This window comes from Pan troglodytes, chromosome 6, assembly GCF_028858775.2.
Source record: "Pan troglodytes isolate AG18354 chromosome 6, NHGRI_mPanTro3-v2.0_pri, whole genome shotgun sequence".
NCBI lineage: Eukaryota > Metazoa > Chordata > Mammalia > Primates > Hominidae > Pan > Pan troglodytes.
The window spans coordinates 98176884-98200827 of record NC_072404.2 but is presented as its reverse complement, the minus strand read 5'-3'; the positions used below and the strand labels follow the sequence as shown (position 1 = coordinate 98200827).

The following is a 23944-nucleotide window of genomic DNA, read 5'->3' as shown; positions in this document are numbered from 1 at the left end:
TAGTGACCTATGGTCTTTGGACTCTGTAAATTAAAGTCATTTCTTTTTCTAGTAAAATTCTCATTGTTAGTCGATTTTTGGAGATTATTGAGAGAGAGTCCATAGCACATAAGCTGTGGAGTTACCACCACCACTGCCAGGACCTCTAGCTTTGCTGATAAAGTAGCTGATATTTTGAGCAATGTGATTCTGGAAAATGAGATATGCACTTACGCACTATTATCATCTCTCACAGGATCCCACTCAGCTCCTTCTGCACTCCCCAATCCACGCTTCCATCCAATTTTTTGAAATGGTGCTGCCTTTGAATACAGAACCAGATGAGGACATAAATGTACCAGAAAATCTCTAATATGTCATTGACTTTGTTTAGGCTTAGAAGTTTCTAAGGCCGTTTTCAAAGCCAGGATCATTTGGATTTCCCCTCAGTGATATAGCTACACATGATTAAGATTGCCTTCTCCATTCAGAACTTTTATAACCCATTAGCTATTTATTCTAAACTTCCTTCACAGACCTGTTTGATCATTACTACTGATTGTAAGTCTTTGATCGTATTATTTTGTCTGCCTACTCCACACTTCTAAAGGCTAAGACAAACTTAACTTTAATTCTGGGATAGGGTTCCACGATCTGGAATGCATCAGATGCAATGTTGAAATCAAGGACAGAGCCAGAAAGTCAATGATAACACAAAATGAGCTTTATTCACCATCAAGTTTATGGGAGATTGTGAAGAAATAGATGAAAGGGCCAGGAACAGGTCAAGAAGTAGTGTTTAAACAACATTGATTTGAAGGTGCTAGATAAGGTAAAGTTTGTACATATGTTGATTTAGTAGCCCCATGTATCAGTCTGTTCTCACAGTGCTATGAAGAAATACCTGAGACTGGGTAATTTACAAAAGAAAGAGGTTTAATTGACTTAAAGTTCTGCATGGCTGGGGAGGTCTCAGGAAACTTACAATCATGGTGGAAGGAACAGGAAGCATGTCCTTCCTCACATGGAGGCAGCAAGGAGAAATGTGGAGGAAGTGGGGGAAATGCCTCTGATGTAACCATCAAATATCACAAGAACAGCATGAGGCTAACCGCCCCCATGATGCAATTACTTCCCTCTGGGTCCCTCCCACAACATGTGGGATTATGGGATTACAATTCAAGATGAAATATGGGTGGGGAAACAAAGGCAAACCATATCACCCTCATATACCAAATGCTTAGCACTCCCATTTCTTTTGTCTTTTCTAATGCTCTCAGAAAAATTGGGATTGTAGAGAAGGCTAAACCAGACCAGTGTACTTTGACCTCTCTGCACCATGGAGACCAGAGGACACAGGCTATTGTACATGTGAAGTCAGGGATAGAGTAGCAGGCCAGCGAGCATCTAGGCTGCAATCTGTGAGTTGCCATCTGCAGCTGTCCCATTTTCCTTTCTCTCTGAGCATTCAGGCTGCTGCTCATTCTTTCTGGGGTGGCCACCATAGGACCTCCTGCATTCTGTAGCCTCTTCAGGTCTTATGCTTCCATCAGTGCTTTTCTTTTTTACTGACATTTTCTTCCTTTTCTTCTCATTGTTCTCTCAAGCCAGTAAGCAAACACCTTCCTTTTCTAGTGTCCAGCCATCAGTGAGCACATCCATAGACCCCAATAGCAGAAGCTGTCCTTGTCCAACTAGTGATTTACAATTTGCCACATGCTCATGGTACCTGGGGACTGAGAAGGGTGGTACCCAATTGTACTCAGCTCACTGCACTGGAAACCACTGCCATTCCCCACTGAAATTTCGTACCTGCCGCCTTCCTTCCCACCATCTATGCCCTGATTCTGAGCCTGGCACCCCCTGTCAGACCCCTAAAATTCTCCTGGTGACCTTTATCTATTAGAAAATCCTTTATCCCATCTTGAATTGTGGCATCAGTCAGGAGATAATTTGTCAAACACCTTTGTCAGTATAATACATCTGAATCTCAAGTACATCTAAGTTCATATTCTTGCATTCTCAGGAAAAATTACTGTCCAGGCTGTTTACACCTGTGCAAGAGGCATCATGGAGATCACTGAGTATTTTGTGTTTTGACTATTTCACTCACTACTGTATATATGCACTATGACTTCATTGAATGTATTTGTATATTTATATATGTATTGGTTTTTTGTTTTGTTTTGTTTTGTTTTTTAGACAGAGACTCACCCTGTCGCCTAGGCTGTGCAGTGATGCGATCTTGGCTCATTGCAACCTCTGCCTCCCAGGTTTAAGCAATTCTCCTGCCTCAGCCTCTCAAGTAGCTGGGATTACAGGCATCTGCCACTACGCCAGGCTAATTTTTGAATTTTTTTGTAGAGACAGGGTTTCACCATATTGGCCAGGCTGGTCTTGAACTCCTTACCTTGTGATACACCCGCCTCAGCCTCCCAAAGTGCTAACATTACAGGCATGAGCAACTGTGTCCGGCCTATTTATTGCATTTTTATAACTAGACTTACATAGAAAATTCTAACAATATATCTGCCATCCCTTACACAATTCTTTGTACCAAGTAAATGCTTCATTAGAGGACTCTTGATTACTCAAAATAATGGACAAAACAAATGATGTGACTAAATCAAAGTGGAAAATAATTTAAATTGTGTTTGATTATTTTATTTGTATTTATTAGTGGCCATGAACAGAGCTATTCTTGGAATCTATGCCACTACAAGATTGTGGTGCTGCTGTCAAGTCCTATTGAATGGTACCATTTTCCACCTCACTTCTCTGCAGCATTACCTTTTTTTCTCTCTACACTATTGATCAAGAGAATCAATTTTACAATTGAGGAAAACCATCAGACTAAATAGAACTTTGTTCAATTGTTCTTATGCTAAAGTTCACTATCTTTCTGCCCATACTTTCCCAGGCTGAAAGAAGTAATTAAACATTATAGGATAAAAGGTCTTCCCTTTCAGCACCAACTGGCCTGTGGGCTGTATTTAGCGATAACTATAAACAGTAATGACAATAATGTTAATAAACTTTAAGTAGAGAAAATGACTCGATAAACAAGAAACCAAGATTAGTTGTATTTAAACTATCATGAGGTTAATCGAGGTTGAGTATCCATGTTTTTAGTTCCCATAGAAATAAATCTGGCTTTGGTTCTCACTTAAAAAAATTCTTCATACAACCAAGGCTATTTCAGAAGTTTCAACTAGCACTAGTAAAAGATCTTTTCTATATAGTTGCATTGCCTTAAGAACTCTGATAAGAAAATCACTGTGATAAAAAGAAAATGGATAAATATAATTAGTTGGTCTTACAGTCCCACAATCTTTCTAAACAGTGTTGCAGCTTAATTTGTACAGGAGTCAATGACCGTTTATACTAGCACCATACCATACAGAACATTTTGGATTTCCACCTTAAATTAATAATTTCATTACAATAACAGAATAGAATGGTTCCAAAAGCCAATGGTGCTCCAGCATTCCTCATACTTTTTGCTTCTATATGAAGTAAAAAAAGTGTTTCAAATAGAGCGCAAATAGCATAAATTGCAATGAACTAAAATCAGTACTAGAACAGTAATAAAAATGCTACATATATAAGATGAACTATGTTACGTGAGCTGAATAATAACTGACTTTCCTCAACTAGCCAAAACAGATACTTTTAAAACTATAGTGGTTTCCTTTGATTTTATAATTAGTTAGAAATGGTATTTTGAAAGAAAAGAAGCCAATATTTTTCTAAAAGAATGTTTGACTTTGGTATTTCTCCTTCAGAAGTACCTGTGAGAGATGGTTATAAGGTTTTAATTCTATAATTTCCGCAAGTTTACAATAACCTTGCATGTGGCCAAAGGATATTGTTTAAATATACTATATTCAATATTATATTCTCCTCCTTTCCATGGTGCTGCATATACAAGAAATACATTTTAAAATTAAAGTATATCCGTATTGGAAATATTGGGATTTTATGAACACCATTTGTAATTATTGGCAACACACAGAAAAACAACTGAAAATATCGAGTAAAGTCACATATAGATTCATCATATCTATCTGGTCATTTAATTCTTTTACTTAAAGTAGGATTTAAGTAAATATAAACTGTACTTTGGAATTAATGTGAGCACTTAGCAATGCTCGCTAGACTTGGACTTGATATAGATTTGACTTGTTCAGGAGCTATTGTGACCAGGGAATTATGGTGTATAACAGTTTTTTCAATACACTCACATGGAAAAGGTGATTCTTGACATTTACATAATAGATATGTTTGTATATTGTAAGTCATGCCCTAAACCACCTTCTGTAGGCCAAATTCACAATTTTATGCCAGAATTGACTGACAATGATTTAGAGATACCCATGGAGGTTTGAGCAAGGGAAGAAAAGTCAGCCCTCATGAGGTAGCTGTGACACTTTTAGGCTATTAATTGTAGCAGCACCAGCCAAGCCAAAAAACAAACTGCTTTCTGACAATTCTCACCACAGCATATTCAGTCTTTTCTCCCCTCCCTTCTCTCTTCAATGCTGAGGGGTCCCAACAGATTCCTAGGACTCTCAGACACCTATCAGTTCACACATTGTCACCGTCACTGCCAGCACCCCCTTATCCAACTTATTCTCTTTCTTTCCAAATCCTTCCCTCCTCCTTAGTCCTCATTCAATTGCAGGCAGTGAGAACAGCAATAAGAAAAGGCAACTTGCAGTGCTGCTTTAGAAGACAGCTAGAGAGTTTCCCACAGGCAGCCACATACATAAGCCTGGCATATCCCACTCACTTTTCCCTTCACCATGCTCCAGAATATTACAGGCATCTACTTCAAGTGACTTAACAACTGCAAGCCACCCAGAATTCAGATCAAGTCCCCATGGAAAGGATCAGACAGAGACAACGTTCCTATGAGAAAGGGAGGCTCATGGCTTGACTTCTCTTTTTCCCAGGAGATAATGGGCAGGCAATTGCTTCTCCTGCTGCCTGTGAAGGTCTGAACCCACTCACTGGAACACCTGAACCCTAGGAGGCAAAGGCACTGCCAGCAGGGATGATGCTTAAGAAATGGTACTCATTGATAGCTTCCCAAAAGTGAAATATTATACCCATACCATAAAAAAGTCTATTGTATTTTTTTAGACATTTGACTTCTCAAACATATTTTTGTAGAATGTTTTGTATCATGAAGTACAGGCTGGCTGTATCCTACAAAAGATGCAACAAGTTATGAATCTATATGCCCTCCTTAGAATTCTTAAATTGCTTTGTAATTTAAAACATTCTCCCATTTCAGCAGGACTTGCTAAAAAATAAGTGGCAAAAATATATATCTTTATTTATTATCTTGTCCTTTCAGGGCACAGCATTTGAGTAGAGCTTTCATTACAACTTAAATGACATTAAGTTCAACCAATTGATTTAAAATATTTATAATGTGTTCAAAAGTTACCCTTAAGAAGCTTCACAGGACAAACTATGCTTCCTGAGCAAAACTCTGAGCAGTTTTATGACCCTGCCAATACATATGGGTCAGTTCTTTTGAGGAATCTTCAATAAATGCCAGGGTTTCAAGCAGTGGAATCATAATTTCTTTTAATTTTCAGAATAATTTCACTAAATTTTTTGGAAAACAATGAAACTGTTAAACGTATATGTATTTTTATAATGACTTTCTACCTAGCAATTCATGTTCTTCATATAATTATTGAAGGGGAAATTTTTTAATAGTTTTTTAATTTTATTTGTGGATTTTTGAAACTTATGATAAAAGTGTATAGACTTAGCACTTTTGTGTCCCTAGGACAAGTCAGTAAGCAGGAAACGTTCAAGATGGGTATATATCTTCCAAGAGAGCAGGCAGAAAGAAGTTGGTGGGATCTATCATGAGGTGTCTGCCCCAAAATGCCTCAGGTAACCCCCTCTTCATTGGAACCATCAATAAATCAAGGAGACATAGAAAATGTGGACATACTGGCCAGGCACGGTGGCTCACACCTGTAATTCCAGCACTTTGGGAGGCTGAGGCAGGCTGATCACTTGAAGTCAGGAGTTCAAGGCCAGCCTCACCAACATGGTGAAACCTCGTCTCTACTAAAAATACAAGAAAAAAAAATAATAGCCGGGTGTGGAGGCATGCATCAGTGGTCCTAGCTACTCAAGAGGCTGAGGCAGGAGAATTGCTTGAACCTGGGAGGTGGAGGTTACAGTGAGCCACGATCGCGCCACTGCATTCCAGCCTGGGTGACGGAAAGAGACTTTGTCTCAAAAAACAAAACAAAACAAAAAAAAGAAAATGTGGATATACTTTCACAGGGTATCACAATGGGCAGTGAAGAAAATACAGTCAATCACGCTACTATCTCCTGCTGCTGTTTATTTAAATAATCTGTATTTTTCTGAAAATTGACATTGAAAGCTGTATGAGGAGCCTAAAATGTTCTAATTATATCAACCTCACTGGTTCTGACATACTTCTAAAGAAAGGACATAGTAGTACAACAACAAGAATAATGACCAGCAATTTCATCTAACATTGTGATAGACCTGACAGTTCATTGAGTGATTTCATGAGCAGTACTTTAGTGTTGATACACAGATATGATTAGCATTCCCACTATACAGATAATGATATCAAAGCTCTGAGGCAACACACAGCCTTCTAACATTAATGAGTAACTAAGTGGCAGAGGAGAAAGTCACCCAGGGCTTCTGACTACAAGTCTAAGTTTATTTTTCCTATATCCTATGCTATGGAATCCCCTCAAAATGAACTCAAATAATCAAATCTCCTGTTGGAATTTGCCAATGCATGCATTTTCTACATTATTATCTTATAATTCCCCATGATACAAAATATTTGTTTATAGAAGAAAGAAAGAGAAGTAAAATTTGCTGATCACTCACTACATTGTAGGCGGGACATTTTTATTACTTTCATATGTATCATAACGGTATATTAAAATTGACTCTTTCATTAATATATATATTTTTCTAAGAAAAAAATGGACATAATTATTATCCCCTTTGCTTCTAAAATTTTTGGCTATATGTTATTTATTTAATTAGGATAATCCCTAATTTATCAGCAATGATTTTATGCCAACTCGAGATTTTTGGTGAAGAAAATCTAACCTACAGATATTTTTTCAAGTATAATGACATTTTTGTGACTAATAAGTTTAATAGCTCATGAAGTTGATATACTGTTATGCTTCATGGACATTTAATAAAACATTTATTCATTTATTACAGATTTTGCCATTTTAAAAATAGGTTCCAGGGACAATTTCTTTTCCTCATCTCAAACTTTTTCTTTTACAGTCACTGAAAAACCTATAGTCCCCTAGCACTCTGCTCCAGTGCCTGAGAAATAAAGTGGCACAATGCCAAGCACTTTACAGACCTCATCTCACAGAATTATCTGTCCAGTAAAAAAGGAATGCTGGGCTGCAGATTATAGGTTACAATAGCAACTCCCCACAAAAATCTATAAAGAGGAGGACAATATCCTAGGGAATTCCTATCACACCAGTAATTTCAGTGTTCCTCTATTGGAATAACAGTTCAGTTCAGGGGGGGAAATTGTAAGATACAGGATAAATGCAAAAAAACAGATGAAATCCTTTTCTCCTCTTTAAAAATGTTACTGGAAATCATAGTCAATTATGAATGTTGATACAAAATGTACCATAATATTGGTTTATTAGTTGTGATGAATATATCACACCAATGGAAGATCTTACGTATACTGGGTGCAGGGTATACCAGAACTCCCTGAACAACCTTTGCAAGCCTTCTGCAAACCTGAAGCTATTCTAGAATAAAATATTTATTTTTATAAATGCAATTAAATATTTAAAATAGAGAGCAAGTCACTAATAATCTTTTCTGTATCCTCTCCCTTTCTTTCCTTTCCCTTCATGGACAATTCTACCACAGAGCCATTAGGTTGGGTAGCGCTAACTGCCTATGGAGAGAGCAGCCTTTTAAGGGATGGTGGAATTTTTTTTTAAATTTTTTTATTATACTTTAAGTTCTAGCGTACATGTGCACAAGGTGCAGGTTTGTTACATATGTATACATGTGCCATGTTGGTGTGCTGCACCCATTAACTCATTATTTACATTAAGTATATCTCCCAATGCTATCCCTCCCCCATCTCCCCATCCCACAACAGGCCCCACTGTGTGATGTTCCCCTTCTTGTGTCCATGTGTTCTCATTGTTCAGTTCTCACTATGAATGAGAACATGCGGTATTTGGTTTTCTGTCCTTGTGATAGTTTGCTGAGAATGATGGTTTCTAGCTTCATCCATGTCCCTACAAAGGAGATGAACTCATCATTTTTTATGGCTGCATAGTATTCCATGGTGTATATGTGCCACATTTTCTTAATCCAGTCTATCACTGATGGGCACTTGGGTTGGTTCCAAGTCTTCGCTATTGTGAATAGTGCCACAATAAACATACCTGTGCATGTGTCTTATAGCAGCATGATTTATAATCCTTTGGGTATATACCCAGTAATGGGATTGCTGGGTCAAATGGTATTCCTAGTTCTAGATCCCTGAGAAATCACCACACTGACTTCCACAATGGTTGAACTAGTTTACAGTCCCACCAACAGTGTAAAAGTGTTCCTATTTCTCCACATCCTCTCCAGCACCTGTTGTTTCCTGACTTTTTAATGATCACCATTCTAACTGGTGTGAGATGGTATCTCATTGTGGTTTTGATTTGCATTTCTCTGATGGCCAGTGATGATGAGCATTTTTTCATGTGTCTGTTGGCTGCATAAATGTCTTCTTTTGAGAAGTGTCTGTTCATATCCTTTGCCCACTTGTTGATGGGGTTGTTTGTTTTTTTCTTGTAAATTTGTTTGAGTTCATCGTAGATTCTGGATATTAGCCTTTTGTCAGATGAGTAGATTGCAAAAATGTTCTCCCATTCTGTAGGTTGCCTGTTCACTCTGATGGTAGTTTCTTTTGCTGTGCAGAAGCTCTTTAGTTTAATTAGATACCATTTGTCAATTTTGACTTTTGTTGCCATTGCTTTTGGTGTTTTAGACACGAAGTCCCTGCCCATGCCTATGTCCTGAATGGTATTGCCTAGGTTTTCTTCTGCGGCTTTTATGGTTTTAGGTCTAAGCAAGGTGAATGAAGCATCCACACAGGAAGAAGGCGCAGCAAAGGGGATTTGGAACCCAGTGTAATAGGAAGGGAATCTGCATGTGAGTCCAGCTTGGCATGGGGTAACAGAGTCTGAGCAGGGTGATGAGGACATTCATGCAAGAGGAAAGCTCAATGAGGGGTGTTAAATTTGAAGTTGGTTGCGGAGGATATCCTGCCAAAAGAGGGAGGAATTGCCTGGTGTGAAATATTTAGAGTTGGAGTAGGATAGCAAGAGCATTCAACAGCAAGAGGCCTGGTACGGGGTGACAGAAACCAAGAAGGGTGGAAAGTGTCCACATTTTGAGAAAGAATGACCAAAATGGGATTCTGGAGCTTGACAAAGGTAAAGAGGGCTATGTGAATGGGTGTCCTAGAGTGTGCTGACAGAGCATGAGCAGGTTAAAAATGGTGACCATGCAGTGGGAGAGGAAGGCAGCTTGGCATGGGAAGACAGAGCCCCAAAAGAGCAGGGAGGTACACATATGCAAAAGAGGAAAGCCGAGTGCGGTGTGTGGGAACATAAGCAGGCTGAGAAAGTGTTATCCAGTGGGTGGAACTACACAGTGAAAGTGTCAGAAAGGTGTCAGAGCCTGAGAAGGTGAAGGAGGACATTGGCAAGGAGGAGCTACCTTGCATGGGATATCAGAGCATGACCAAGTGGGGAAAGGTGCCCACAAGGGGGAAGGAACAGCAACAATGTGAGATTGGTTACATACAAGGGACATTATATATCATAATAACAATATATATAATATATTCTAATAACATAGCTAACATATAGTTATATACATATCCTAATAATAACATAGCCTCACACTAATTTTAACTGGTATTCTAATATGGAAAAAACTTGACTTGAAAAACTGTACTGGGTTTCTGGTATTAAACACAATAAATTGTATTCTATGCCTAGCTTTTGTCCCAGTTATATTTTGTTATACTGAGTTTCTACAGAATCATATGGATAGCATAGATAAGAGATTACAATTAAATAATAAAATAACTCTTTAAATGTTATATATAGAGAATATATAAAAATACATATTTTATATATTTTATTATATATAACATTTAGAATATTCTTTTATTGTAATTTATCTAGGCCATACATACATATATGTGAGAATATACATAATACATATATGTATGAACACATATATACCTATATGTAAGAATATATACACACAAACACACATATATGTATATATAAGAATATATATATTATTTTTAAACCAAGAAATTTGCAGGACAAGATTAATCCTCAGAAATAATTCCACTAAAAGCTCAGGATTATAAACAGGGTACTATTCAAAATTTTTCTTATCTGTCTTCAGTTATAAACTTGACATGTTTGTTTGTGTTTTTTCAAGATGAAAGAAAAGTAAGGGGAAACAAAAGTAAAAAATTCAAATCTTTCTGTAGGAAATGAAGGAGAAGGAAGAAACTTTTATTGGATGTCAGAGTTTACATTAGACACTTAATATTATCAAATTTTGCTCTACACAACAACTTTAGGTAGGCATTGACATCTATTCCCATTTTTTAAATTAGAAAATTGTCTAACAGATTTCATTCATAGCTTAATGTTCCAATTATAATAAAATATAGAGGCCAAATTTAAACCCCAAATTGTCTTTACATGAAATCCATGGTCTTTTCAATGAACTAAGTTGCCTCAACTGAGTCTCATCATAATCTATGAGTATATGAGTAGAAAAAGTGCTATTATCATTAAACTTTCTGTGTGTGTGTGTGTGTGTGAAGGGAGGTAAGAGACAGTGATTGGTTCATATGGTTCTATGACTAGAAAGATTATACATCAAACCTCAGAATGGAAATAAACTTGCTCTGCAACAGAGTCATGTAAGAATTAAAATAACACATTATTCCAAAGAGTCTACATTCTTTCATGCATTATTCAGTCTGGTTAAATAATAGCCAGATGTACACCTTTTTAAAGCTGTTTGATCTTTGGAAACATGTATAAAAGTATATATACTGTTCTTTTACCAGAAATATGAAAAGTCTTATTCACTTGACAAAATGTTTTCCAGATACAGCATTTACTGACATGATAATTAGCCAATATCCAAGAGCAGAATATATAACATATTAGAGCCAGAAAATAAGTACTATAAATATCAATTCTGCATACATTTCTCTCAAATCAGAATTTTCACACTTCCAGAAATGTCTTATCTCTGTTTCTTCATGAGTACTATTTAGCCTGATGGTGCATTGGCTATGCATGTCAAGAATTCACTACAAAACCTAGTGAGTGCAAATTCACCATTTTTCTTTAGCATTTAAAACTCCAAGCAATTATGCATGGACTGTTGCTAAGGGTCTTAGAGTAGTTAAGTGTATAACAACTATAGAACTAATGTAGCATCTTTAATAGATAAAATACCCTGTAGATAAGAAAATATATAAGTTTATGTGGATCTTAAGAATATTTCCAAATTACATTTCAAAAAGGACGGGTATGACTTGAAAAATTGTCCTAAGTTTCTAGTATCTAACACAATAAACTTCTTTCCTATGTCTAGACTTTATCCAAGATACATTTTGTTATGTTGAATTTCAACAGAATAATATAGATCTCATATATTAGTAGCGAGAAAAGAGTTTATATCAAAAACATGAAGAAATTGATGCCATGTAAAAACAACTACAGTAAGAAACCTTAGTCTACATAAGAAAATATAATAACACTTAAAAATATTTAGCAAACCGCACACAGAGAATTAAACATTTTTTTCTTTTTTTCTTTTTTTTTTTTTTTTTTTGATGGACTCTCGCTCTTTGGCCCAGGCTGGAGTGCTGTGGCGTGATCTCGGCTCACTGCAAGCTCCGCCTCCCAGGTTCGCCATTCTCCTGCCTCAGCCTCCGGAGTAGCTGGGACTACCTGTGCCCGCCACCACGCCTGGCTAATTTTTTGTATTTTTAGTAGAGACGGGGTTTCACCGTGTTAACCAGGATGGTCTCGATCTCATGACCTCATGATCCACCCGCCTCAGCATCCCAAAGTGCTGGTATTATAGGCGTGAGAGAATTAAACATGTTTTTAAAACTCTATATAAGATTTATGGGAAACTATTTTTTAATTTTAAAATTAAAATATAATTGACATTACATGTAATTCACCATTTTTTAATTGTGGTAAAAACCACCTAACATAAAATTTACCATTTTAATTATTTTTAAGTTTACAGTTCAATAGTGTGAGGTATATTCACATCTCCAGAACTTTTTTTTTTTTGCAAAATAGAAATGTTATATCCATTAAACAACTCCCCATTTTCCCCTCTCCTTGGTCCCTAGTAACCACCATTCTACTTTCTGTTTCTAGGAATTTGACTAATTTAGATACCTCATATATGTGGACTCAAACAGTATTTGGTTGTGTGTGTGTGTGACTGGCTTATTTCACTTGGCATGTCTTCCAGATTCATTCGTGTTGTAGTGTGTGACAGGATTTCCTTCCTTTTTAAGGCTGAATAATATTGTGTATATGTATATATACATACATACACATGTACCTATATATACATACACACACCACATTTTTAAATCAATTCATTCATCAATGTCCAGTTGTGTTGCTTCCACTTCTTAGCTATTGTGAATAGTGCTGGTATAAACATGGGTGGGCAAATATCTCTTGGAGACCCTACTTTTGATTCTTTTGGCTACATACCTAGAAGTGGGATTGTTGACTCATCTGGTAAATCTATTTTTGTGCTTTGAGGAACCTCCATACAGTTTTCCATGGTGGTTGCACCATTTTACAATCCCATCAACAGTGTACAAGCATTCCAATGTTTCCACATTCTTGTCAACAGTTGTTATTTTCTGTTTTTTTGATAGTAGCCATCGTAATGGATGTTAAGTGCACACTAATTTTTTACATGGGTAATGGACACTATATTACCAGAAATATTAAAGACAAAATTACATGCCTTTTGGACTGGATAAAGGTCAATTTCTTTGGAATGGATGAAGGACAATCTTCCTTGGATTCATAGGGATGGATTATTGGCTGGTGCCTAAGTACTCAACTATTATACCATGAAATCTATATTGGCTGTGTTAAGAAAGGTTGTACCACTCCTACATGATTTTAATTACTCTGGTAGAGGCTACTGTAACAAGAAGCGGAGATTTCCAGTGTACATGAGAATTTATCGACAAAAGATATTACATGGTATATGATCATCAAAAAGTTCTCAATTTTTTTTAAAGTTCTGGGGTACATGTGCAGGGTGTACAGGTTTGTTACAGAGATAAATGTGTACCATGGTGGTTTGCTGCACCTATCAACTCATCACCTAAGTATTAAGCCCAGCATATATTAGCTATTTTCTTCTGATGCTCTCCCTCCCCTGTCTCACAGGCCCCAGTGTGTGTTATTCCCCTTCCTATGTCTATATGTTCAGCTCCTACTTATGAATGAGAGCATACGGCATTTGGTTTTCTGTTCCTGTGTTAGTTTGCTGAGGATAATGGCTTCCAATTCCATTTATGCCCCTGCAAATGACATGATTTCATTCTTTTTTATAGCTGCATAGTACTCCAGGTGTATATGTACCACCTTTTTTTTATCCAATCTATCACTGATGGGCATCTGGGTTGATTCCATATCTTTGATATTGTAAATAGTGCTGCAGTAAACATATATGTGCATGTACCTTTATAATAGAATGGTTTATAGTCCTTTGGGTATATACACAGTAATGGGATTGCTAGGTCAAATGGTATTTATGGTTCTTGGCCTTCCACAATAGTTGAACTAATTTACATGCCCGCCAACAGTGTAAAAGTGTTCGTATCTCTCCGCACCATCTGTTGTTCCTTGACTTTTTAATAATTGTCATTCTGACTGGTGTGAAATTGTATCTCATTGTGGTTTTAATTTTCTCTAAAGATCAGTGATGTTGAGCTTTTTTGCATGTTTGTTGGCTGCAAACCAACAGCCATACAGTTGGTATTTCTGACAACCCCAGTGCAACACTTTGATGTAATGGCAGGATCTTTGCTAGATTTGGTCAGAATTAACATAAGAGCACCTCACACCTTAAACTCAACTGTTTCTGATAACAAAACTAGTATCTATTTAGTCTGTTTTTTAATGTTTTTTTTTTTAATTCTGAGATGGGCATTCTAATTTTGGTGGGTTTCTCAGTTTATCCTATCAAGGGTTTAACTAAGAAGCAACTCCTGGGCATAAACTGGTTCATCTTTCTGTAGGATAACTTGAAAATATTTGTCAAACCCTTACAAAATACATAATCATTTTGCCACATATTTTACATCTGAAATTACTTAAATTGTAAAATGAATTAGCTAAGATTCAAAGATGTTCATAGACTGTTGCTTATTTTAACAAAAAAGTAGGAAATTTAAAATGCTGAAGATTGGAAGGTTATTTAACAAAGTGCGTTTGTACATTGGAATTTATGCAACCATTAAACATAAAGCTATTGCTTTATTGTTTACACTTTAATACATTTTTATGCTTTTTTTTTTTTTAATGTGAGACAGGGTCTCGCCCTACTGCCCAGGCTAGAGTGCAGTGAAGCAATCACAGCTTACTGAAACTTTAATCTCCCTGGACTCAGGTGATCCTTCCACCTCAGCCTCTCGAGTAGCTGGGACTACAGGTGTGCAGCACCGCACCTTGATAATTTTTTTTTTTTTTGGACTTTTGTAGAGATGAGGTTTTGCCATATTGCCCAGGCTGGTCTCGAACTCCTGGGCTCAGGCAATCCACCTGCCTTGGCCTCCTTAAGTGCTGGATTACAGGCATGAGGCCCTGGGCTCAGCTCTTTTTTATGATTTTTATACACTTTTACATTGTCTTTAAATATATTTTAAAGTACTTTTAGTTCTTATTTTTATTTTACTAATAACAGGAATTCATAACATGTTACTAAGTGGTAAAAGCAAGGTAGAAAACCATAATTATAATACAAGGCAGAAAAAAAAAAGCATGACTGTGTGAGTGAGAGTGTGCAACATTATCAGGGATACCTGTTAACTAAAACTCATTATATTTCAAACTAAACACATCTGTACGCAATTGCAATTACAGAGGAGCATCAGGGAACATTGGTAGTGGTTAATTTATCTGGGTTACGAGATACAAGTGAATATCATCTTCTTGTTGGCTATGTTTGTTTTCTAAATGTTCTATAAGAAATGTATATTACCTGTGTCATATAAAACAATAAAGGAGTGGAAACTCGGCATGAATACATGAGAGCAATTTCTCAGGTTGGTCCATAGCTACTTGGCCTTTGGTCTCAGAAAGGTCAGGATGGTTACTGATATTGAAGATGGCCACCTTCCACTGCTAAGAGAAGCAACTGTGCTGAAAGACTGGGAACATTTGGGGCAGGAAGCACTCACTCTTAACTAACTATGTGTGTTGACTTCTATCTCCTCACATTCTCATAAGGGAGAAGACAAATCAATACTGTCAATAAAAAGTGTTTCTGTGTCCTTGAGAGAAGCTTTTATGCATAAAAAAATTCATCGGTTTACTTTGGTTTTAAAGCTTAATATAAATTTGTCAAATTAGCAAATTCAAAACCTGACTTACCCTCAAGTTTTTAAAATCAATTTACAAATTATTAGTCTAGCATATTTTAATAGTATAAGAGGATTTCAATTGATCATTGGCCCAATTTTTTAAAATCCTTCCTTTAAAGACAATTCCTTTAAAATTGCCTGGCTGACAAATCAAATAGCTCAGAAGGAAGGTAGATAGGTAGGTAGGTTGGTAGATAGGTAGGTAGGTTGGTAGATTGGTAAGTAAGTAGGTAGGTAGATAGATAGATAGATAGATAGATAGATAGATAGATAGATAGATAGATGATAGATGACAAGCAATAATAGATTCTGTATACATACATAAAATCTTAAATGTTTCAATGTTATATAAAACTTGGTAAGATTTCTATTTAAAATAACAGATCTAAATCAATTACTCAGTTATGCATTTTAAGATGGAATTAAAAAGCTAACCTGTTACTTAGTAAGGCAGATTCTTTCACATTAGAAATCCTTAAAATACCAAGTGTGTACACCTCCTCTTAATACAAAAATATGCTGCCAAATTTAGTTATTTTAGATATTTCTACTATAAATTATAAATCCTCCAGAGTTAAAAGAATTTTATCTAAGAAGGAAATGGTATCACTACAAACAGTTTTGAGGTTACCTTCTTAGCCAATTGAAGATCTATATTGATCTGGGATTTCAACCCAGTTGCTGACTATTTTGTCAGTGCGACTAAGGGTCACCTTGAGCCCTATGCATAGTCTATAAAAGGGATTTCATAACTTACCAATGGTTGAGTTCTTAACTCTTATAAGCCACATAGTCTTACCGAATTTTTAAGTTAGGTTAACTTTCATCCTGCTATCAGTACCACTTAACTAAATCTGATATGTTGAGTCATTGCTCCATTCCTTTCTGAATTCTTTTTAGATGCTTTTCCAGGAGGACCAAAATTTCATTGTATTTTACATATTTTTCACAGCTTTTAATCACAATGTCTAATGTCTACTGACTAATATTTGTATATCCACATATATTCTTGAGACATAATGCGAGAGTTAGAAGATGGTTAAATCCCAGTACACTCTTCAATTTAGAGGTGAGGAGATCTCACTTCCTTCTTGCTACTCTACCCTCTACCCTAGACAAGATGATAATATAATACTTACTGACAATGCCTAGGAAAGAAGACCTACTTAAAAAAAAATCCAGACTACTTTCCTGGTTTACTTTTTTTTTTTTTTTTTTTTTTTGAGATGATGTCTCACTCTTGTCCCCCAGGCTGGAGTGCAATGGTGCAATCTCGGCTCACTGCAACCTCCGTCTCCCGGGTTCAAGTGATTCTCCTGCCTCAGCCTCCTGAGTAGCTGGGATTACAGGCGCATGCCACCATGCCTGGCTAATTTTTAGTAGACATGGGTTTTCACCATGTTGGCCGGACGGGTCTCGAACTCCTGACCTCAGGTGATCCGCCCGCCTCAGCTTCCTAAAGTGCTGGGATTACAGGCATGAGCCACCGTGCCTGGCCTGGTTTTCTTTTCAGAAGAGATAAAGCGAGTACATATTTGAATGTAAGCCTGATTGCTGGGCCTTCAATGTGGTGTCATTTGAGGTTCACTGCATCAGAGGCACCATGCTGCTCTTCACCCTATGGCTCACACTAACAGCAACCAGACAGTTTACAATTTAGTGAAGGCTTTTCCACTTCAGTTGTAGGAACTTCTTTGACCAGAGAATTTAATAATGAAGAAGAAAAATTACTGCCTTATATTTAGAATACCTTGTTTATACTTTCCTGAGGGCAGAAAGGTAAAATAGACTTGATTATGCACAAGATTTTACTTTAGATACAATTATTTACTGATTCTCAATCCCAAAATCATGTTGCAAATCTATAAAGCTGTCTATAATCTTACAGAAGAGTTACAGCTTGAGACCTTTTGTATTGGATAGCTCTCACCAACATAGGAGTGCTCTAGTTTTATCTATGGCATGAATAAAAAGACACTGGCACCCAGCACCAGGATTATCATCCACTTACTCAGAAAAAAAAATGATTAATTTAAGATAAATAGATGCTGGCTTCAGACACACTGATTGTATTTCCCAGATATTGCTGCAGCAACATTCTCTCCTCTTAGAGGTTATAAAGTATTCAGAGCGATCATTCTTTTCTACTCACATAACACAAAGCATTCAAGATTTAATCTAGCTCTTCTGTATGGTGTGGTTGAATTTTATTTGAATTTGCCATCACCCTACCCATACAAAATTCTTCCTCTTTAATTTTATTTTTTATAACATAAACTTATTTTTGTTCTTTTTATTGTTCACCTTTATATCTTATTATAAAAAAATGCTTAACTATTAAATAGTAAAATTATGCCAATTAAAACTAACTTGAAACTCAAATAGAAAACAGCAATCACAGCCTGAAACTAATGTTTTAAAAGTTTGCAGAGCATGGCTATGCTTTAATTTTCCCTTAAAATATTTCATTTTCTCTAAAGATTGGCTTTCTGAAATATAGGTTAAAAGTATAAAGTTATCTTTAGTCAAAAAAGATATGGATTTTTCATTTTTTAAGTCACAAAGAAAACAGTTTTTTGAAGGCAGAGAAGATATACACTAGGCCAGAGACCTGCACTTGAATTCCAATATAATAATATGACCGTGAAGAATTTTCCTCTTTTTAAGAGGCATAGGTCTTGGAGAATGACCTTATAAAAAATGTAAAACTAGCCTGGTTCTCAAATAGATCACTGGAGGCAAATTTCTAACAACAATGAGTCACTGAACACAGGTCACACCATTGGCCTTAACCTCTAGAAACTTATTAAATATCACCTCCCTGGACCCTGTGAGCCTGAGATCTAAAATGGGCCTTCAGTTTGCTCAAGAGGCAAAGCTTAAAAGTATGCTTTCTTTCTACTATGATAATGGCTTATTACTGAAAAGTTTTAAGAACTTTTCTAACAACACACACACATACACACACACACACACACACACACACACACACACACACACACCTCAAATGAGATAGGCATTAAATGTAGGTCCATGGTAGATAGATGCATTATTTTGAGAAGCAGATGAGAGATTTAACCCATATAACAATGACTAGGCCAGGCTATTTCTCTACCTTATATTAAGGTAGAGTAAATGCCAGATACGAAAGTTAACTTACACTTGCAATTCTGTTAATGATTAAAACAAAGTTACTCTTCCCAGAAAACCAAACCAAAAAAGTGTGGCCTCTCTTAAATCCAAACTATCCTTAATAAAAATTATAATTAGGAGCAAATATAATCACAGCAACTGCAATCTATACTCAAGTTGTATAGCTAAAAGAGTTGACAATTTTAAGGACTGGGTAATCCAAATAATTTTAATATTTGACTCTGAAACTAATTATATGATTTTGAGAACTTTGCCTTTATAGTTATGCTTTTATTCACCTTGTATGATTAATGTTTAGATTTTTCTGAGTATACCACAACTGAACAGTGGAAGGGATATAGCCAATTTAAAATTTAAAAATTTAAATAGAAAATACATAGAAATAATGATTCCTACTAGCTAAATCAATGGGTTAGAAATAAGGTCCTCATAGTTAGATCAGCCACTATCTTACAAAATGTGGCACTTAAAACTTCCTGAGTTAGGAAAAAAAAAAAAGCACAAAGCTATTATCTATATTTCAGCACGCAAGGCACACAGAGCCCAGAACAGCTTTGCCTGGGAACTCTTGGAACACGTACCACTATTGAAATGGTTTCCATGAGGCCAACAGTGGCACATATGTAGTTAAGAGGTACTTGTCATTGAGACAAAGAACTATAATGACAGGTGAGACATGGACCAGAGAGGCATTCATGATGATGATGGAGGACAGGTGCCTATACTTCCCATACCACTGCATTCTTACTCTAGACCCCCAGGAATGTGCTGTCCTTAATGAAGCAGGCAACATCAACACTGTGCTCTACTTCATCACCCTTTTATATTTTCACAAAATAGTCTTCACAAAAAAAGTGATCGTACCTTATGTTCACATATATTAAAACAGTGATACATAAGTCTCTTAATTGTCCACAACTGCTAGTGTTAGTAGGTACAGTTTCCAAAGAAATGTGGAGGTATCTTGAGTTAAAATGGACAAAGGGCTTTAAATTTAATAGATGCTGGGAAGGTTTCAGGATAATAAAGGCTTGTTGGATAAATTAAAGGCAATCTGCTTAGGCATCTAGCACATAGCTAATATTTAAAAATATTTTATTATGTTGTTTTTACTATACTGCTACTCTAGTTACATGGAATAAAAACAATATGTTATTTAGACTTGGATTAATATTACTGTTACTTTAAAAAGAAATACATTTTAAAGTTCTAAATTCTAGCCTAGACCCTCATTGCATATTTGGAATACAATAATGTTTTAGTAGGGCATACCTGACTATAAAATTTCTGTCTTCCCAAAACTAGTCACCATTAAATGTGTAACTCATCATATAACTTTACTGCTTAAAACATTTAATGGTTCTCAATATTAAGTGTCATAAAATTCAGATTCCTACAACTTCTTTCAGAATAGCTCTAACACCACTTTATCCACTGAAACTTTTATAATATATTAAAAAATACTCTAGTGTGAAATATTATCTCCCTGTTTTAGTATTTCATGAGTACACATTTTTCGGCAACTTTACAAGTAAGCAACTTGAAATCAGTAATATCTATCTCTTTTTGCCATGGTTTTCTTAATTGCAAACGGAGTATGTTATGTCAGGGGTACCAAGTTCCCCTCCAGCTCTAAACTTCTACTAGTCAAATTTTCTCCATTCCATGTGACAATTGTTCAAAGCTGAACCAAAAGGAAGCACTAAAATAGATATTAGCTTATCGATAACACATTTTAGCATAATAGGTTATATGGGCCTGAGTAATGAAATTGTGAAGATATTACTCCAATCATAATAAAATTTGTATGTGTAAAGCAACTTTGCTATTACACAAAGATTTTAAGTCATAAAAAAATAAATTCAAATTTGTGTTTATGTCACCTCATCATAATGTGCACTGTGTGTTAGTTAAGTCATAAAGCTTTAGTGTTCTGTCCTGCAAAGAAGCTGAAAAAAAACTGATTAAAAGAAGATAAAAGAAACATAACTGAGAGTTTAGTGTTATATGTAGTCTCCAAATCTCTGTATAGAAGCTGACAATCTTAAGGTATTTTCGAAGCATACCATACAGCATTCCATTTTCAGATTCCACCTTCCTGGCTGGACACAATGATAGAAAAGACAAAAAGAAACCCAGCATGCTAGTTTTTAATAGGTAAAAACCTAGGATTACTATACGACTATTAATCTACTATCTTCCTCCTCTATAGTTTACTATCAGAGTGCTTTCATTCTTCTTACTGACAAATGTGGAGGAGTGGTCGACCCTCTGACCACTTATTCTCCTTTGATCCACTCAATGCTTGCAACCTGGCTTTGCTCAACTATTTTACCAGATCTATTTTTCTTTAAATCCCTAGGAAACGTAATTGCCAATATTAAATGGTCACCCCAGTCCTTAGGCTTTTTTATTTTTGTTTAGAATTTTACCTCAACCACCAACTTTTAAACGTTTCTCCTGCAGTGACCTTCACAAGCCTGTGTTTTCTTAATTCTCTACCTATTTCTGATTTGTTGTTGCCTCTTTCACTGCCTCTTATTTGCCTACTCCCTAAAACTGGATGTTCCATAATGTGCTCCTCCACCTTCTTCTTTCCTTTCACTATCTCATGACTTCATTGTTTCCCATGGTTTCAGTTCTATCCTCAATGCAGACAACTATCCAATTTTCATCGTAAGTCCAGACTTCCTCAGATCTTCAGATTCATAGTTACATACATACCTGGATATTTCCATGGCCACTCCACTTCAAGATAATCTACACAAACTATTTTTCTTCCCAAATCTGGGCATCCTCCTGTATCTTCCATATTTATTTAAAGAAAAAATGTTAGTCCTCCCAGTGACTGATATTCAAACCTTCAGTGTCATCTCTAAATCCTTGCATTCCTAACCTCCCATATCCAGTGAATCAGGTCTTGTCTACCTTGGTGATGGCTTGCACATTTTCAGTCTTAGCAACTGCTTTAGTTCAGACTGTATCCAACTGGCGCAAATTCTTTAAAGACTCACCTTTTACTCAGTAGTATGCAAGGTGTCTGGACTAAAATTCCTGGACTGTTTCTTAGTAATTTCCCTATCTTATACCCTTATATTTTCCTATCTTGACTCTTAGTTGGTAGGTACAGATTTCCCAGAGTGAAGCTTCTCTTTGTTCAATTTGGTTCATGATCCATCATTCTACAAGTTCTACTCAATAGCAGGCTCTCAGGCTAGACTATCCTAGACTTACAAACAAAGCAACACATGTATCATCATTCACCAAACCACTGCAATAGCCTTATTTTTTAATGTTATTTTTTTCTGAACATAATAACATAGACACACTTGAAAAATACAAAACAAATATCCGTCCGAAATTCTACCAATTAAAACATGGCTAGATTTCTCTCTATTCTTGTTTCTGTGACTTTTAAAAAATAAGGTTGGGAATCCAATTTAAACTTAAAATGTTTTTCAAAAAACCATTTTAAAATTATGCACAGTTGCAGACTGGAAAACTTAAGGGGGTGCCTTATAGTATCAATGTTAGGAGTTTTATTTAGTGCATTTAACGTAACTGGCAATTGCAAAATCCACTTTGCCTGCATATGTGAAAAATATAGACAGTTATCTTGTTTGCCCTATGAAATTCTGCACTTGATATTCAGTATATACTCCACCTTCATTAATTTCTTCTGCCACAATGTTCTGCCTTAGCACTCAGTTGCATTCTTTCCCTTTTTTTTTTTTTTCCCTGTTCATTATGGTTTAAATCTGAGAACCACATGAGGGTAGAATATATTATCTTTAAAAAAATTACGAAAAATTATATAGGCAAATTATTTTCTTAAATTTGATGGACAAATGTCAAAATGTTATTTTTCATATCATTTATAATCTTGTCCCAATCCACTTAACAAAGTTTGGTTAGATCTCAGAGAAAATTACATTCCAGAGTAGTTTTTTTTCTTTTCCCTGAGATAGGGGGAAACTTTACTACAATTAGTAAGTGTGGTACAGAATTTCATGCAAATGAGGTGTGCCAGCAGTGTGACAATTTTAACGTATTTTAACAAAAACAAAAATGAATGCATAAACTTGCTGCTGCTTAGACCACTGTAGCTTCTAGGACCCAGTTTCTTTTACTGATTTAAAAACAAAACAGAAAAAAGTTGTGCCTGAAGAAAGATATTACTAGTTCACTTTCGCACTGTTACAAAGATACTACCTGAGACTGGGCAATTTATAAACAAAAGAGGTTTAATTGACTCACAGTTTCGCATGATTGAGGAGGTCTCAGGAAACTTGCAGTCATGGCAGTAGGTGAAGCGGAACAAGGAGCTTCTTCACTTGAGGCGGGAGGGAGCGAGCACAGGAGATACCGCCATTTTTAAAGCCATCAGATTTCCTGAGAATTCCCTCGCTATCACCAGAGCAGCATGAGGGAAACTGCCCCAAGATCCAATCACCTCCCACCAGATCCCTCCCTCAACACATGGAGATTACAATTCGAAATGAGATTTGGGTGGGGCCACACAGCCAAACTATATCAGATCCAAATTTTATTTTTAAATATCTATAATTTTTCATATTATGCTATTCGTTTCAGTGAATGACTGTTTTTCCTCCCTTGAAATATTCTTCAAAATTAATTTCAAGGGCATCATAGTAGTTGTTCATTAATACATATATTCATTTTTTCAAAGTTCTTTTTTTCTATAAAAACTGTCTTTATATTTCAAATGTTTGTCAGTAATTTTCTTTTTTAAAATTTTTTCTTCACTTAGCTTCAACTTGAAACTCAAAATTTTATTTACTTACCATGGGATCTAGAAGAGGCATTACTTAGTCAAAGAGTAGATTTTTAAGCTTATGATTTACATTTGCAAATTGGTTTTCAGCAAAGTTGAAACAATTTACTGTTAAGCTGGCAGAAGATAAGAGGGATCACTTGCCAACTGCAGAGTTCTTAAAAGGGCTCTGGGTGCCTCTAGTATTTCCCATCTCCAATTCCTCTGCACTTCAGGGCAACTTCCTGAACAGTTATAATTACAGGCAC

The 23944-nt window shown here is 36.0% G+C and overlaps 1 protein-coding gene across 2 annotated transcripts in view; it reads right to left on the bottom strand.

The window, feature by feature from the left end:
- Positions 1-23944, bottom strand: part of ZNF804B (zinc finger protein 804B) — a 581991-nt gene that overhangs the window by 516245 nt on the left and 41802 nt on the right. Inside the window, exon 1 of one of the 2 annotated variants that reach the window (XM_054655927.2) lies at positions 23159-23294. The exons of the other annotated variant lie outside the window; for it this stretch is intronic. Coding sequence (XP_054511902.2) covers positions 23159-23200 — 42 coding nt within the window. The 5' untranslated portion in view covers positions 23201-23294. Of the gene's footprint in view, positions 1-23158; positions 23295-23944 lie in introns of those variants that run through there. 2 annotated transcript variants of the gene reach the window in all.